This window comes from Lissotriton vulgaris, chromosome 10, assembly GCF_964263255.1.
Source record: "Lissotriton vulgaris chromosome 10, aLisVul1.2, whole genome shotgun sequence".
Classification (NCBI taxonomy): Eukaryota; Metazoa; Chordata; class Amphibia; order Caudata; family Salamandridae; genus Lissotriton; species Lissotriton vulgaris.
Window position 1 is genome coordinate 200,709,124 of NC_141698.1, and position 17,730 is coordinate 200,726,853.

The window sequence follows — 17,730 nt, forward strand, 5'->3', positions numbered from 1 at the left end:
AGTCGTTTGGCTGTACTAATAATTAAGACTAACCAGTCCCGGGTGCACTTCCAGGAGACCAGTGCCCAGTCCCGTCTAAATTCTTCATCCTCCAAAAAAATTAATAGTTCATTCGTAACAAGGAGTCCCCTCGGGGTAGCATTTACCCTTAGGTATTCAGTAAGAATGGCCCCATGTAATATCGTTTTCACCTGTTTTCTTAAGTTCAAGAAGAGTGTCCCAGCCCTCCCCTTGTGCCAGTACTGCAGAGACTGAGCTGTCACCTAAAAGAGATGGTCCTGCCAGAATGTCAGAGACTATATCATCCCCAAATGATAGTCCCCGGATCAATGCCATCTTGTAATGCAAAAAGACGGAGAGTAAACAAAATGAGTATCTCTCCTGAATCGTATACCTTCACGTCCTTAGAAGGGAGAGTTGTCAAAAGCGGAAAGAGGGGTGAAAGAGTGGTGAAATAATGCAGTACTCTGTATGTCCTGTGCTGCTATGTTGATTTACTTCACTAAAAGTGGTCGCGATATGGCACTGACTTTTAGCAAATCCAATAGCTTTTTGCAAACCAACCTTTGTGCTAATAGGTCGGTTCACAAAATACCAAATGACTGTGGGTCGCAATGTGACCTATTTTATGAATATTTATGAGGTAGGTCATTGGCGTCTGACTGCGATTCAATACCATCACAGGGATGGTGCCCTGCTAGAATGAGCACAGACCACGTCTGTGATTGCTTTTAAATACAGCAATTGTTTTTACAATGTTGCCCACATTCCCTAAAGGAAAAGGGATGCTTCTATAAAAAAAAGAGAGAAAAGTTTGTAAAAATATTGTTTTTTTAGCAGTTAGCGAAAGGCCCTTGTACCACTGTCTTCTCCAGAACAAGCACTGGTATAGCCAATACGTCTCGCCTTTGGGACCTCATAAATATTTAGCCATGCAGCACACTATTCTGGGTGCTACAACATCTTCTGTACGTGGAAGCTACTATCCACATTATAGCACTGCATTAAGAAACCTATTTAAAGGGTTATAGGCTTTTGCTTCAGTTCTATTGACAGCGAAACGCATTCCCTTCCAAAAAAAATTGAATATATGAATTGCCTGACGTGAGACACTGGCAGCACGTTTAAATAGAAAACGTTTTACAGTGCAGAGCAAACAATGCGGTAAACAAGGATCTGATTCATTAGAAAAACCTGTGATTAAGACAGTTAACAATGTATGGAGGAGTCTCATGTTTGCAACTTTATTACCTAAGGGAGTAAGAAGAATATAAGCAGCAAATGGGAGAGAGGTTGGGCAAAAACAGGTGCCCTCAGAAAGCCTCTGACATTTGACCTCGGTCATTGTCTACACAGCAAACGTGACGAGAAAAGAGGAGAGACAAGCAGAAACAAAGAAAACGAGCCAAGGAAATCGAGGGAAACTAAAGATTGCGAGTATGTGTGTAAACTATAAATGCCAACAACTAAGCACATTTTGTTAGAAAAGCCCCAAAAACACAATATTCCTAACACAAAAGCCGAGGGAATCGAGGGAATCTGTGGGTTTGTAAACTAAACAGGCCATCAGCTGAGCGCATTGTATTCAGAAGGCCAAAAAACTCAACATTGCTGATTGACAAGCCAAGGAAATAATAGAAAATAGTGCGCTGAAAATAACAAATGGCCAGCAGGAAAAGATACAGTGGAAGGGGGTGTGGGATGACGGTTGAAGTGCTGCTTGGGGTAAATCTGCAGCAGCAGTAGGTGCTATAGACCGGAGTGTTTATACAAAGGAGGAGTACATGCTTATCTGCCTCTCGGAGTGGGGAAAGCTCCAGTAGACAATACGGTGCTCCGTGGGCTCGGGATGCGGCCAAAGCGCTCCGCCACCCACTCAAAGAAACAGCTTTTAGCGACACACTTGCCCGTGCAGTTCAGCAGTGACTCAGTTATTGGGCCGGATGGGTAGGCGGTGATGAGGAAGAGCCAGCCAGAGGCCTGTGGTATAGCGTTGAGTACGGCCGCGAACAGATGCGCTTGACGGTTGTAGAGGCAGCTCGACCATGGTGAGTCCACGACACAACTGATGGGGATGGGCAGGTCTCAAGAGAAAAAAAAAGAGTGCTCCGAAAATGACATAAGTAAACAAAAGAGTAGGGGGCCATGTAACAGGGGCAGTGTCCATGGAAGGGAACAGCACACCAAAAGGCGGGACAAAGAGAAATGTTTCACTAATGAAAAGCAAGGAATTTAGAAAGGCACAAGAAGGAACGAATGAAAAGTGATCGGTGTGAAGAAAGCGCATACAGTAGATACAGCATGTCTCGAAGAGACAGCACATGCGCTGCCTAGGCTAGACCTAAAAATGTTTTTGGGCCATTCACAAAGGGGAAGGTGTCCCTTGGGGCCCCCATCATGTTTGCCAATGGGTACCAGCTCCTTTGAGGTGACAGTAAAATATTTATGTTTTGCAGCTGCATTTTAGTAACAAAAGCTAATAAATACAATAAGAAATCGCTATTTGGAAGGATGCCCTAAACATGCCCCTAACGAACAGCGAATCCTTATGATTTCCTTAACCCATTTAGCTATTAGGTAACAAGATACTCCATTTTCTTGCTGCAAACCCTGTGATTTATCGAACTGCATGGTTTTCAAAAAGAAAACGCTTTTGTACATCTGGCCCTGGTACAATGAAGCTCACTCTTTAGTAGACACAAAGCTTGTAATTTTGTGAACGATAGGCTTTTCAACCATAAATTAATTTAGTTCATCGTGTACTAGGGTGCATAATAGCAAAATAACAGGGTACATTCAAAGCTAGATTTTAATGCAAAAAAAGTAACCTACATTTAGGAAATGATCTCTAGAGCCAGAGAAATAAAGAACATATTTCTATTTCGAAGCGCAAGGATAAAACCTGCTTTTTGTCACATCATTATGATACATAATTCTTTTAGAAATGTATGGCAGACATCATAACGTTCTAGCATTTTTAGGAGGCCTAATTCTAGGGCTTAGGTAGGACTTTATTGTATAAGAAAGTGATAAAGAATAGAGTATTGGGTGCAGATCGGGAACGTAATGCAGGCCTCTGTAGCCCCTGGGCTACAGTGGGGGGAGGGGGGCAATCTTTGAGGTGAGCCCACATTCAGCCTGAGTCCAATGACAATTTGTGAGATATGGGCGACTCAGGGGACCCCCATCATTTAGCGTTACACTACTGGTGTAGACAAGGTATCCTAAACTAGTATTTTGCCTTTTTGACCAGTGCAAAGGGGTATTTGATTAAATCTCTCCAAATATTAGCATTATCTGACACCAAGCCTTTAATCATCTTATAACTATTCATCGGCATAGCAGACACCTATCAAAAATAGAGTACAAATTCAGGTCAGATGCTTGGTGCATGTCAATAAAGTCTTGTTTTTGTGAGAAGAATATAGTGTTCCATAAATGATGCTGTTAATATCAGTCTGTTCTATGAATTTGAACTGATTTTGAGAAATGTACTAAACCCGAGAGATCACTGATCAGTGCAAGGCCACAATCACATGCCAGTAGGTAGTGGAGGGAGGAAACTGATGATGTTAATATTATAATGATTTGTTAAACAAACTGTTAAGTAGGATTTTAAGGAAACAAAATTATTGAATTGAAGAATAGTTTTGTAATTTAACGTCTATTCATGTTCAAAATAGGTTAAATGCAGATGGGGCTGTCAAACAAATATGTATAATTTTAGATCATTCCATCCATGTATCCTTCTCCACAAAGAACCCTCCCCCTGTGCACAATGGGGATGATATTAAAACATTTTAGTCTGCTTTTAGCTACAGCTAAAACTCATAGTAAAGAATATTCTTAAATTTGTTTAACCAGTAGTTTTTACCGTAGTGGACCATTTCTCTTGGTCCCTCGACCCACTGATTGTTCTCACAGTGAGAATGGTGCTCCCACAACTACTACTCCTTTTTTTTTTTTAAGGAAAGTAGTTACTCCCAATTTTAGTCATGAACGAATTCTGGCTTCCAGACATTGAAAGACATTCTATTCTAGGTAAGTAATTGTCTAAACTCCAAGAAAGTTAACTGAACCAATGATCAGAAGCCTACCATCTTAAGTGTTCTCAAATATCATGACATCTAGTCTATGATTCGCCGCATGTGCTACCTGATAACTCCTTAAGGAGACTTTGTGACTGGGGGAGAGGCACCTCTAGTGGCTAAGCCAAGGTGGGAGATTTAGAAGGAATGCTTAATTACAACTTGTGGGATTAACATTCAGTCAAGTGCATAGATAGTGAATAAGCAGTCCACCAAGGCTCTACACAACCAAGGACCCACCCATAAAAACCACCATCTGAACTTCCACTAACCATCGACAAAACTATGCTCCGCCTCCTCTCACCTGCCCCAACATCCCACATCTACTGAAGCAGAAATGGAGGATGATCCTTCTCCCACATAGCAGCAACAACCTGGAACAGCCTACCCATGCAACTCCAGTCCATCACCTCACTTCCAGAATTCCAAATGGCCCTCAAGACCTGGCTGTTCGAATACGTCTCCAGGACCTGCAAGTGCCTGGATACCTTATCGGGTGCTTAGCCACACTTTATAAAGCTTGCTTGATTGAAGCAGTCCAGTATGTGAAGACGAAAATTAAAGATTTGCATCAATGATGACATTTCACTAATCAAAAGCAACACTCCAAAATTAACGGTGTTCTTCTAACCAACACAGCCCCTTATCGTGTAACATTAGGCCGTGTGCGATGAATGCCCACTGACTATATGCTTTTAAAATCTTGTTAAAACATTGCACACCGCCTATATGCTGTTTCAATGAATCCTTTTAAATGCCTTAGCTTGAAAAGGGTTTGCTTTCATTACTTTTGTTTTTTATTTCAGCCCATCCTTGAATCTAAAGGTGACGCGGCCTTTTCTTGAACGTTCACTGAGCACTACTTTCCTACATAGAGGATTCATGCTATGCAAGAGGTGATTTCTTCCTTCCATGCTTGCAATACAGTGTTCAGAATGCCGGTTTTAAACAGCACTCTGGCCAATAACTGCAAGTCAAAATTTAAATGAAGCAAAAAAAAGATACAATTTTCAACTCAGTGGCTTAGAGTCTCAGTCAAAGGTTAAAAAGGTCTAAACAGCTTTCTCCAAATTTGTCTCACTGGGTTGAGGAGCGATACCTTCATGAAGGTGTCATACAAACCCTGAAAACTCAATCCAACATATTTCATTGAGATCTGTTGAAGTGTCACTAAGAGCTCCTAAAGGAGCTGGACACTCCCCATTGCCATCACCCTTCTTGCTGGGTTGAGGTAAAGGTGGACAAGCAGGTTTGTCCCTCACACCAACCTGTTCAGAATTATTGGGAAGTAAAAACACAGGAAAATACCATTATCAAATCCTGTATTCCACCCCCCCCCCCTCCTTGAATTTTACCTTCTGTCAGAAAGGGGAGCAAGTTGTGGTTTCACATCATGTTAAAACTGAATATTTCCTCACTTCCCTGCAAGAACTGAAAGGGATTTGCTCAGGGATATACTACATGCAAACGAGTACTTTGTGCCCAACTTAGAATCTGAAACAGAATCCACACATTGTTTGCTTATTTCCACATCTCTAGGAATTAGGATGTTAGTATACTGTATGATGTGGCCTATATGATGTGGCCTATATAAAGGGTATGAACAGCCACCTTGTGGAACCTCAGCAGTTGGAATGCCTCAGGTTGGCCTCGGTTACCAGGCAAACTCTAAATTTCATTGATTCTTTTTCTCGTTCAACAAGAGTCAGATCTCCAAAGGATTCAATTCTCCTCATCTGGTTGGATTGTTTCCTCCCGTTGAAGAAATTCAAAGTAATCTAGAAATTTACCACAGTCAAGACAGTGCAATCACTCAAATAGCCATTGGTTTGCCACAAAAGGTCTTGAAAACAGTATCCCAGAGAAGGGATGGGGCCATTGACTTACCCAGGAGACTTAACTCCTGTCTCAGAGGATAGTTAGATTCACCAATACTCAGTTTTAATTATGAATTTTAAGGTATGATTACTGAAAAACATAATTTGTTATCACCAAATATCCAGCTAAACGCAATGATCAATTACAAAAGGTAACATGTTACCTTGCGTTAAACGTGATCAATATGGCTTCTTTGCTAGCTGAAAGGTGGGTCACATGTGCTTCAAGCATTCCACGAGTAGGGCAGATGCTAAATGTTTCCTTCTCATTGTGTCTTTCTTGTTCATCTAAAGCAAAGTAGAAGAAAATGCCATTAGTAATTCTTTGACAACTAATCTGTGACTCAAACAATTTGCCTAGAATCCATATAGAAAAAAAGTGAAAGGCAAAATAATGAAATCAAATCTTTGCTTGCCATTTTATTTTTTGGAGCTGAAAGTGCCTTAAGTTGATGGGCTTTGCAAAATACCACGTTTGCAGGTGAATTATAGTGAATGTATGCTGTTGGAGAAAGGTGAATAGCAGTATAAACATTAAAAAGCAAAGGGCAACTTTTGAGTTGGAGGGGATGAATGTGAGTTAAAAAATACATCTTTCTCAACTTCTAGCCAAGATGGAGGCGTAGGGACAATGCCTCCATGCCAAAAAAGTTATTTACCTTCGCAAAACGCTGTCTCTAGTAGTGACTCTATTTAACCGTAGGTTCCTCACCTTGTGAGTTTCCACTGATGCTAGACTTGAATCAGGATCTTTTGTAGCAATTCTCCTATGCGTTAACAAGCAGCATTGTGAGGCTTCTCATCGGTCTGTACTGCCCAAGACATGACATCAGAGCCTATATATGCATCACCTCAGAGTGCTGGGGTCAGTTTCTTTCTGATCTCTCTACACGGAGATGGATACGGAGCCATTGAATGAGAATATGGCAGAGTGTAGACTTTCAGGCTGGAATCTTTTTAAATTACTAAAAAGATCCTTTCCAGAGCATGGGGAGCAGGGGGGATCGGTAAGGAATCTGTAGTTAGATAGAGTCTCTACCAGAAAAGGCATTACCGAAGGCGTGTACCTTGTTCATCTTATAGAGACTTCTAACTGAAGATTCCTCGCCTTGTGAATAGATACCAAAGCAGTAGCGCTCCAGGTGGTGGGTCTTAGGCATGGCTCATACCAGGAAATCAGGCATGACAAATTGGCCGAAACGCTCATCCCACCAGACCTGGCTATCCAGGCAGTGGTGCTTCATGATCTTGTGGAGGGACGTCCATGTAACAATCTGACTAATGTCCAAGACTGCCACACCACATGCCAGCACAGTGGTGGCAGCCTTTCTTCTAGCTGAATGCGGTCACAAGCCTATTGGGGCTTCTCTTTGGCTAGTCAGCAGGCAGAAGATCTTTATTCAGAGTACAATTGATCAGGAGATGGTCCTATTCTGTACTGCTTTTCCTTTCTTGGACCCACAGAAACCAAAAAAAAGTTGGCTGTCTTGCCAGTACTCTCTTGCTCGATCCACATAGAAGCTGATCGCTCTCTTACAGTTGAAGCGAGGAAGACTTTCTTACCCCTTAGAGAGGTGAGGTGGAGCATAAAAAGCCAGTAAGTTGATGGACTGCATTATGTGGTACGGCATGACTACCTTGTGCAGGAATTATGCTTTTGTCCAGAGGACCAATTCATCTAGGAAGAAGGGCGTATGTGGTGGGACTTTGGCAAATGCTGGAAGTTCACTCACTCACCTGGCTGATGTTATGTTGATGAAGAATTCTGTTTTGATGGTGAGTAGGCAGAGAGGACAGCTGTGCATTGGTTTGAAAGGTGTGCACATCATGTAAGGGACAAGCACATCAGGTATGAGAGCTGCAGAATCCTAAAAGGTGTTGACGGGAACATCTGGATCAGCCCCTTCAAAATACACATTATTCTGGGTGACTTGAAGAGGGCTGTCTGATCAGGTAAATGTAACAATGCCGTAAAGGCTGAAAGGTAACCTTTAACTGTTGTCACAGTAAGGCCTTGCTGAGCTAAAGAGGGCCAAAATAGGAGAACATCTGACAATCGTGCATTCATGGATTGAATGTGTTGAGAGGAACACCAGACAGCAAATTTCTCCCAGTGTCCTGAGTAAGTAGATTTGGTAGATGCCTGCCTGGCTGCCAAGATGACACCAACCACTTTGAGAGGAAGGCCAAAAGATGTGACCTGCTGCTGCTCAATCTCAATGCATTGGGGTGGTGTAGGTTGTGCAGGCTCAAATGCTTCTACAGAAGGTCTTTCCAAAGGGGCAGCGGAATTGATGGATACGTGCTCATGACCAGAAGTTCTTGACACCACACCCTCCTCACTTTGTCTGAAGTCACCAGGATGACTTGAACCTGGTCTTTCATGATACTTTTTAGCACTCTGGGAAGAAGGGGGAGTGTGGTAAAAGGTGTTCAGGAGCCCCAATCCCCAATGCTGACAGAAGGCATCCTCCAATATGCAAATCTTTTGACGCTACACATTCTCTGTGGTGGTGAATAGAATAAATCAGGGCTCTTCCCATTCTAGGAATATGCCCTGTGCCATTTGTGATCCGCTTAGAGCCATTGGCTGAGTTTGTTTACCTGGGTGTATAAAGATCCTGCCAGGTGCTGGACAATCAGGGGGACACCCTGAAAGTTCAACCACTTTCAGGGGCACAAGGACTCCTGGCACAGGACCCACAACCCCATTTCACCCTGTTCGTTGTAATACCACATTGTGGTTGGTTTATCTGTGAGACAGAGAGTACTTGCAACTGATGTGATAGCTATGAAGAATGCAGTCTACAAATTCAGTAACCTGAAAGGCCAGCTCTGCTCTGCATCGAATGAAGTGTATGCAAGCCTGTGAGAACAAGATTGAGGCCCCACTGGGGTATCACAATAGGTTTTGGCAGGACATATTGGTCGCCCGTTTGTAAAATGCATAACAACAGGTGATTTAAACAGAGATGGCTTATTAGACAAATGGAAAAAGGACAAAAATGCTGTCAAATAACCTTTAACTAATACAACAGCAAGTCCTCGCTAGGCTAGTGATAAGGGTAAAAGTAGGACGTCAGACAACAGGGCTTGTAAGGGTTGGATATGTCGGGCCGAACACCAAACAACAAACTTCTCTCAATGTCCCACATAGATTTTCTTAGTAGAGGGACGCCTGGGTGACAGAATGACATTTACTGCATGGAGATGTAAGCTTTGCAGGCTCAATTGCAGCACTTTGCCCTTCTGTTGCGACAGAAAGTCCACCCAAAAAGAAAACCAGATCTGAGATCAGATGCTCATGGCCAAAAGTGCTGGGTACCACACTCTTGTGACTCAATCTGTAGCCACTAGGATGACTTGGGCCATGTCATTCCTCATCTCCATCAGAGCTTTGGGCAGGAGAGATATGGATGGAAAGATGTACAGGAGTCTCAATCTCCACTTGAGCCAAAAGATGTCTCCAAGTGAGAACTGCCTTGGGACAATCAATATACAAACCTTTGGACTCTGTGCGCTCTCCGCAGTGGAAAAAAGATCGAGCTAGAGTTCTTCCCATTGCTGGAAAACGCCCTGTGCCACCTGAGTCTATTCGCCATTTGCGATCCACTATGCAAAGCTGGTTGAATTCAGCCCTGCTGCAGTTTAAATATACTGCCAGTTGTTATCAGACCAGGGAGATGCCCTAATGGCTCAGCCCCTACCAGAGGTGCAGTGCCTCCTGGCATAGGACCCAGGACCCCAGTACAACCTGCTTGTTGCTGTACCACAAAGTGATGTTGTTTGTGAGCACCTGCACCTGTTCCCCCTTGATGGATGTGAGGAAGACTTTTAGTGCCAAGTGAATTGTTTACAACTAAAACAAATTGATGTGAAGGCAAAGTCTCAGAGTCCTCTGATCTTCACCTCTCCCAGATGAACTCCAAAAACGAGCAACAATGCATCTGTCATGCCCAGCCGCTCTGGCTGGGGTAGGGTACGGAGAGGAGTCTGCTACTGGTCTAATTGTGGCCCAGCACCTACCACTGCAGGTCTTTGAAAGCCTCCTTGAACAACTGAAAGGATGCAAGAGGTTCACTAGGTGCTGAGCCCTTTGAGACTTCAAATCTCACCACAGAGCCTGCAAGGGCCACAAGGCGTGGTCCACTAGCAGCATGCAGGAAGCCAAGAAGCTTCAAAGCTGCTCTCACTGAGTCCCAGGACTATAGAAAAACATCAGGATCATAGCCTGAATGTCCTGGACTCAATTGAGGTCGAGAAGGCTGGAAACAGCACCATGTCTAGGATGGCTGCGATGAAAGGGAGCCTTTGTGAAGGAGTCAAGTATTACTTCTCCCGCTTGATGGAAAGTCCCAGAGTTGTCGAAAGGTTCCCATAAACTGAAGTTGGTTCAAGGCTGTTTGAGGTGAACATGCATTCAATAACCAGTAGTCAAGGTATGGGAAGATGGTGCTTGAACAAAATATTGAGTGAAAAAAGTTCGGAATGCAGAAATATCGGGAACACAAAATTTGTGAGTAACAAATATAGTGGTATCGAATATCACTGTCAAGATTATCATTTCTGTGTTTTAGTTAATAGATTAATTGTATGTGTTAGTATTTTTGGCATATTTAATGTTTTAAAATAAAGTTTGTAATTTCTAGCGATTTATTATTTGTTTTTTAATTGTAACTAGTAATTTATAGTGTTGTGGCAAGTTGTTGGGTTTGTAGGGAATAAGGTGGGATGGTATTTAAATTAAAAGTACTATATTTTATTATTAATTTATTTTCTATTCTTTTTTAATTGAATAATAATTATTTAATTATTTGAGTGTGATTTTATATTCTGAATTAAAAATTCAAATTTTATTTGAATTTTTACTAATAGTAAGTTTTATTTTAGTAGTAGGATTTTGGGTTCATAGGTGTGTAGAGTGGAAAATTAATTAAGTAATACATAATTTAACATTATTGTAAATTAGGTTTTAATTGTTAAGTCATTTAATTGACATTTAAGCATGATAATAGTTTACTACTGATTTATTTAAGTTAGATTATATTTGCAGGTTTGTAGGTTTGCAGTGGAATAGGGTGGGAAGTTAAATACAATTATATGTAATTTAAAATATTGCAATTTTTAAAAAATTGATTATTATGTGATTATTAATTATGTTAATTATGTAATATATTAATGTGGGAGTAATTGTACCATTTTCATTTATTTCTTTTAGCATATGTATTTTACTTTTTATGTATTTATTACACTTGTATTTTATGTAGGTGAGTTTATTAGAAAGAAAATAAACATGCAATTTTGTTATATTAATTAACATTTGTATGTAATTTATTAATTGGGAATCATGTAAAATTATTGTATATTAATTAAAAATAATATTTGTTACTTACATTTATTTGGTTTTATGTATTAATTAATAAAGAAATAAATCAATATTGATTTCATAATTTTGATTTTTTTTAGTAGTTATGGTAGTTGATAATGTCATTTGATTTTTTACTATTTTTTTAATTGAATTTTACAGTGTTTTATGTTTCTTAAACACATACATATTAATATTTGTATATAATGTAATTTAATGATGTTTGATTTTAACTATTAAACATTTTTACTAAATTAACAGGACAACTCATATATGTAGGGCATATGAAGTCAAACACGTTCCCTATTATTGCTTGAGTGGTAATAGTAAACCTTATACTTCCAAAGTCCAGCACTTTCCTTATTGTTACCTAGACGGGAGTGTAAATGGTAAACACACAAGAAGCGAGAAGAAGGTCAAAAGGAAAATAAGCAGAGAAAGAGGTGAAACAAGAGAGAGAGGGAGCAGGTTTGCAAGAGAGAAAGCAAATGTTTAGAGGCTCAAGGGAGAGAAGAGGTTGAGGTGAGGAGCTTTGTGTCTGGCCTGATCTGGGTCCAAGACCAAGCGCAGGTAAGTGCACAGGCAAAGGCAGGGGACCAAGCCATCTGTGGAGGTAATACGTAACTGGTTTCCAACCTGGTGACAGTTTGTTGCTGGGTGCCAACTAGAGGGGTCTTACAGCAAAGGTGGATTGTTGGACAGCACTCGAAAAGCCGACAAATCTGAAGCACCACACTGATACCAACTGCCCTACTTAGATAGTCACTAGTCTCCAGGCAGAACCATCACATGTACTTCACTGCATCTTGGCCATCCTGACTTATCAGTTGGAGGTTGGTGTACACGTCATCAGGGACTGTAGGTAGCATATCGGCCGCCATGTCCCACAACACATGCAAGTCATACCCCATGAGGCAAATTGAGTTTACGGATTCGATGGCAAGACTGGCAGATGGCAACATTCACTTTCTGAATGCCTTCATGGTTTTCGACTCTCTCTCTAGCGGGGTGGTCAGGAACCCATTTGGGATCAGCCTATTGGTGGGGGACTGAACCAGGATGCTCTCAGGTGTTGGGTACTGCAGGAGGAAAGGTGGGTCCACAGGAGCTCGCCTGTGTCTCCTGGCTATTTGGTTGTTGAGAAGAGGGCAAAATCCTGGCTTTATCCAAGTGCCCAAAAGTGTGTCTGCTAGTGTCTCATTTAAGGGAAGTCGTGGTTTGGATGAGGTCTGGCCTGGCTGCAATACCTCAGTGGGTATATTGATTTTTAGTTCCACTGAGGGGAGTGTTGCCATCCTATTTCAAAGGAGGTCAGATTTCTCCATAGGGGACCAGGGGAGACATGAGGCCAGTGTCAGGTGATGTATCAAGTCCACTGGCCTCTTGGTGGCTAAAAAATAGGTTCTGCTTGCTGTATATTTGTGAAGTGTCAATGTCAACATCATCTTGTGGCTCTAGGTCTGAGATTCTGTGGTTTAATGGAATCACAGAGGGGTTCTATGAGTAGCTGAGGTGGGTGTGACTTTGATTGAGGTTGCAGTGGATTTGTATCCATGTCTGAAAGTACTATGGGCTCTTCCTCCATAAGTGGCATCATTGCTGCCGGCATCAATGAGTGGTGTCCTAGCATGTCTTGGCGATGTATGAGGACTTGGATCAGGCAATGGCCCCAAAGTTGTGAAAGGCCTCGGAATAGGGTTAAGAGGCACAGTCAGCACCGGGAACGGATCCACCAATGGTTAACCCACCTGAAGGCCTCCTTGAATACATGGGGCCCAAAGGCGCTCCAGAGGGATCTGGTGGAGTACCAAAGATCCACAACTTAGCTTTGCTCAATGCTTGCATCTGTTGTGGCATTAACAATGTCCCCAAAAGGTCAGGTTGGATCAAGAGGAGGACCTGTGAGCTAGGGTGGCGCAGACTGTGCACTATAGCAGCTCAGATTTCACTGGGGAAGGGGAAGGCTCCCCAAACGCCATATGTCACGAAAAAGCTCCTCACAAGGTAGGAAGGCGGAGTTTCCAAAATGAAGTGGTAGGACCAGTGGTCAGATGTCCCATGCACCCTAGACATCTAGAAACATTTTGACAAAAATAACTCTGTCAAGTGAGTGAGGTAGAGAGAGCTAGCTCTGGATCCTCGTCAGAAGGTGAGGAAAAAAAGAAACTGATGTAACCGTACAGATGTGGCAATTATATTGTGTCCCAAATGTTACTTTTCGGGCGAGACAGACCCGATGAGGAGTTGCCCGATGCTCCCTAATGGAGGGACTGAGAAAAACTCTAGGATCCAGTGAGGCACCTGGGGGTATTCAGAAGGTGAGGCATCTACAGTTATAAGTATTCATCACAAATAGAAAAAAATCCTACAAAAACCAAATATCATAAAATTGTCTTGACCACATGATATGGCAGCAGGAGGAGCCAAGTACTCTAACGAAAGAGGAATTATACCTGCCTGGCTGAACTGAAAACAGATGTTGAAAGAAAATTGATGGAAGAACTGGGCATGCTCCAAGCAGTTATATGAGTGACATCAAATCAGACATGCAATCATTAAATCTAAGAATGGTATCTGCAGAATGCCACATCATCAGTAGAACCAATACACGCCTCTATGGCACATTTTGAAATCCAACTCAAACTACCAATGGACAAATAAAAACACTTAGCAAACAGGTCAAGAAGAGAAAACATTCACTTACATACGGCAAAGAAAGGAACCGAGGGGGGCAGTAGCTAGACATATCTAGAGATTTTCTGGGATATTCTCAAATGGCACCAAGAAGGATTAGTTACTTACCTGTAATCCTAGTTCTCTTCCAGGGGTATCCTCATCAAAGTCATAAGCACAGGAATATTCCCGCCCACGTGCGGGACCCTGGAAACACATATATCATATATATGTAGCTCTACATATATGTATATATACATATATAAACATCCACAATGCAGTCCTCTCTGAAAAGGGCTGAAAATGCTGCAATAAAAACCATTGTATATAAACATCCCAATAAAAAGCAGGTAGAAAGAAAAACCTTTGTAAACTGCTTTATTATACGGTAGAAAAGGTAATCTTGCAAGTAGAATGAAAGCATTGTCAGCACATAGGCTGCATTGTAAAACAAACCATAGAGTAGAAAGCTGAAAAGCTAACTCATATAGACAGTAACAGAAAAACTGGCACTGTGCCTTTAAGGCAGGCATGATCCCTAGCTTCCATCATGCCTCAGGGGTGACAAGTAGGTCAGTTGTTCTTTGCGGATAACCGCAGACCATTTCTTTTAAAATCATATCTATATTTCACATGACTACTTGCCCGGGGAGGCGGGTGGGTTGCTTATGACTTTGATGAGGATACCCCTGGAAGAGAACTAGGATTACAGGTAAGTACCTAATCCTTCTCTTCCAGGGGATCCTCATCAATAGTCATAAGCTCATGAATAGAATAGCAAGCCAACCCCTCATCCTGCGGGCAAGCAGACAGGAAACTATTCAGACATCAGAAAAAAACGCTGTTAAGCGAACACAGACTCCGAACCTTTAACACTTAAACAGATTCCACAAGGAGGCCTGGCCCACTTGGGTATCTGCTCTGGAGTCTGAATCCAGACAGTAATGCCTGGTAAATGTGTGAACCAGTTTCCAAGTTGCCGCTTTGCACATCTCTGCCATCGGTACATTATGCAAAAAAGCTACTGTTGCCGCTTTGCCCCTAGTTGAGTGAACCTTAGGGGTAGCGAGCAAAGGTTTATTTGCCAATTGGTAAGATGACTTTATACAAGAGACTATCCATCTTGCGATGGTCCGTTTGGAAGCACCAAAACCCGTTGTGACCGAACCATAGTTTACAAACAACTGGTCAGATTTTCTCACAGATTTTGTGGCTTCTAAGTAAAATTTGAGAACCCTTTTTAGAGCCAGCGAATGCAGAGCTCTCTCCGCTGGAGTCGTAGGGTTTGGTAAGAAAGAGGGCAAAGAGATTGTCTGAATTACATGGAACTCCGACACCACTTTAGGTAGGAAAGAAGGGTGGGTTCGCATAATGTAGGAGAGTAGGGTCTGCTATCCTATGGTCACCCCAATTTTTGCTTTTTGCTTCACTGGTTTTCGACTTAATGAGGCTGTGGGCCTTCTAATCAGACCCCCAGCCTGCTGTTCTCTCTCTAAATTCGTAATACATGTGCTATAGGTACATACTACAATTGGAAATGGACTCCTTGTCAGCCCCTGTACAATGCACTATAGGTGCTCAGGGCATAGTTGCCACCAAGGCCTACTAGGGGCTGAAGCATAGCTTTTGCCACCCCTGGCTGGTTCTTAAATTGACACAACTGGCTGATCACTCAGCTGGGGCAAGTTGGTGTAATCACCCCTTGCTTAGATATAGTATACCTATATCTAAACCTACATCTGGACACATATAAACCTATGAGCCACTCCTATGGAAGGCCTTATCAATCCTGAAGGCAGAGTGTGTGGTTTAATGTGAGATGGAGCTCTGGCATGAGCTGAGCCTGTCTGCAGCTGTGGTAAATATTTTACCTAATCAATTTTTCCGTATAATTATCATTACAAGACAGCTCATAAAAATGAGAGGCAGAGTCCGTGGTATCTGAGTCATACAGGGTTTAATGGAGGAAAACCTCGAGGTTGGAGATCATGTTCCGTCACCACTAGGGTTCGGGAAGGGACAGTCAACATTTTATTAACAGTACACATTATATATAGTAATGTAGCATAATTGAATCCAATACAGTAGGCGTAACAGGTGAGAAAGAGAAGATAAGAACACATGTGCGTAACAGGAGGCGTGAAAGAAGGCGTGTAATAGGCGTACACGGAGGCGTGCACTGTACATGTCAGAGAAACGTCATAAGAATCGTCACATGTGGGTGGGTGCATAGAGAAAGTTGCAGGATCAGCAGAAAGTGCGGATGCGCGCGCAACTAGCATGACGTGACATAGATGTGTAACTGGGGAGAACTTTAACACTAGTAGAGGAGACAGAAGTCTGGGATGTCAGAACGACCTGGACCTATAACATATCTGGTATCTTATGTTCGGAGGATGTATTATCTAAAGTAAAAGGTCTCTCGGGCAGAGGCTAGTCTATACTGAATGCTTAATGCGTGCATATGTGTCTACGTGCAGGGGCCATGGGCCTACTATGGCATCGGGAACTGTAAATTACTTGCATGGAGACAGGAAGGCTTGCTCTTTGCTCTGCAGCCGAGGAGATGTTTACCTAAATCACTAGACAGGAATGTATTTTCGAGGAGGCTGAACAGATAACTCGAAGGCAAAATACGGTTTTGGCAGGCAGGCCAGGTTGAGCCAGGCACCGCTTCACTTGGCAGGAAGTAAGGCAGAGTTCAGGGATACGTGTCCAAGCTGCAGCTTTCAGAGGCAGGAGGCAGAAAGGGCTCGGAGACAGAGATCAGGGCCTAGCTCGGCAGAGCCAGGAAAAACGTAAAAGTGTACCATGTAAAGACGTTGGCATGGTATGGTTAGGAACTGAATTATCGATCCATTCATGGTGGATCTGAAAGAGGACATGTTAACGTTGGACGCAAATGTATTTGCGTCTTCATATTCGGTCATGGAGGGAAATTACATGTACTTGAAGCACGTACATGGAGACGTGGGGGTACACGATAAGGGACATACTTGACCATAAAAATTTCAATTACCTCATTCCCTCCTTGTCCCCTACGGACCCTTCAGGATATATCAATCTTCATGAGTCCATCTATCTGTTCATATAACATCATTTGTTCATCTTTTTTCATTCGGGCACGAGAACGTGGACTTGGACGGGGAATACATGACGTGGCGCACAAGCCACAAATCGCCGGCCCACATTGTAGACATAGGCAACAACTGAATACTATGAGGAGGGCTATTCCAAGGAAGGATAGGACTTTCCATCCCCAGGCTGATATCACGCTCCAGAGCCAACCGGACCAGGTCCAGGTGCCTGGATTTTGGTGTATCTGACTTGCAATCTTGTGGAGCCGAGTTATGGCTCTGTATACTGACGGTGCGTTATTTGGAATGAAAACACAACAACTGGATCCGATGACTCTACAAGCCCCGCCCCTATCTGCCAGGATGACGTCAAGGACGAGACGATTTTGAAGAACGACAAGTCTCATAGCAGACTGTTCGTCTGTTAAGTTACCTAGGGCAAAAGTAGTTTCATTCACCACTGCTTCAAGGGTTCTGGTCAATTTACGTATCAGTTTACTATTTGAGACAGTGCCTAAATAAGGAAAGAATCCTTTATTGAAATCTGTGTATTGTTCCCATGTGGTTTCAGTGTAATCGACAATCGGGAGATCTCTTTTGGGTCTAATATGAACAAGATGAGAATTTCTATGGTAATCAGGTGGGGCTAG

General features: G+C 42.5%; 1 protein-coding gene across 1 annotated transcript in view; it reads right to left on the bottom strand.

The window, feature by feature from the left end:
• Positions 1-17,730, bottom strand: part of DLEC1 (DLEC1 cilia and flagella associated protein) — a 712,951-nt gene that overhangs the window by 8,180 nt on the left and 687,041 nt on the right. Inside the window, exon 38 of the mRNA XM_086940885.1 lies at positions 6,130-6,253. Coding sequence (XP_086797011.1) covers positions 6,130-6,253 — 124 coding nt within the window. The remainder of the gene's footprint in view (positions 1-6,129; positions 6,254-17,730) is intronic.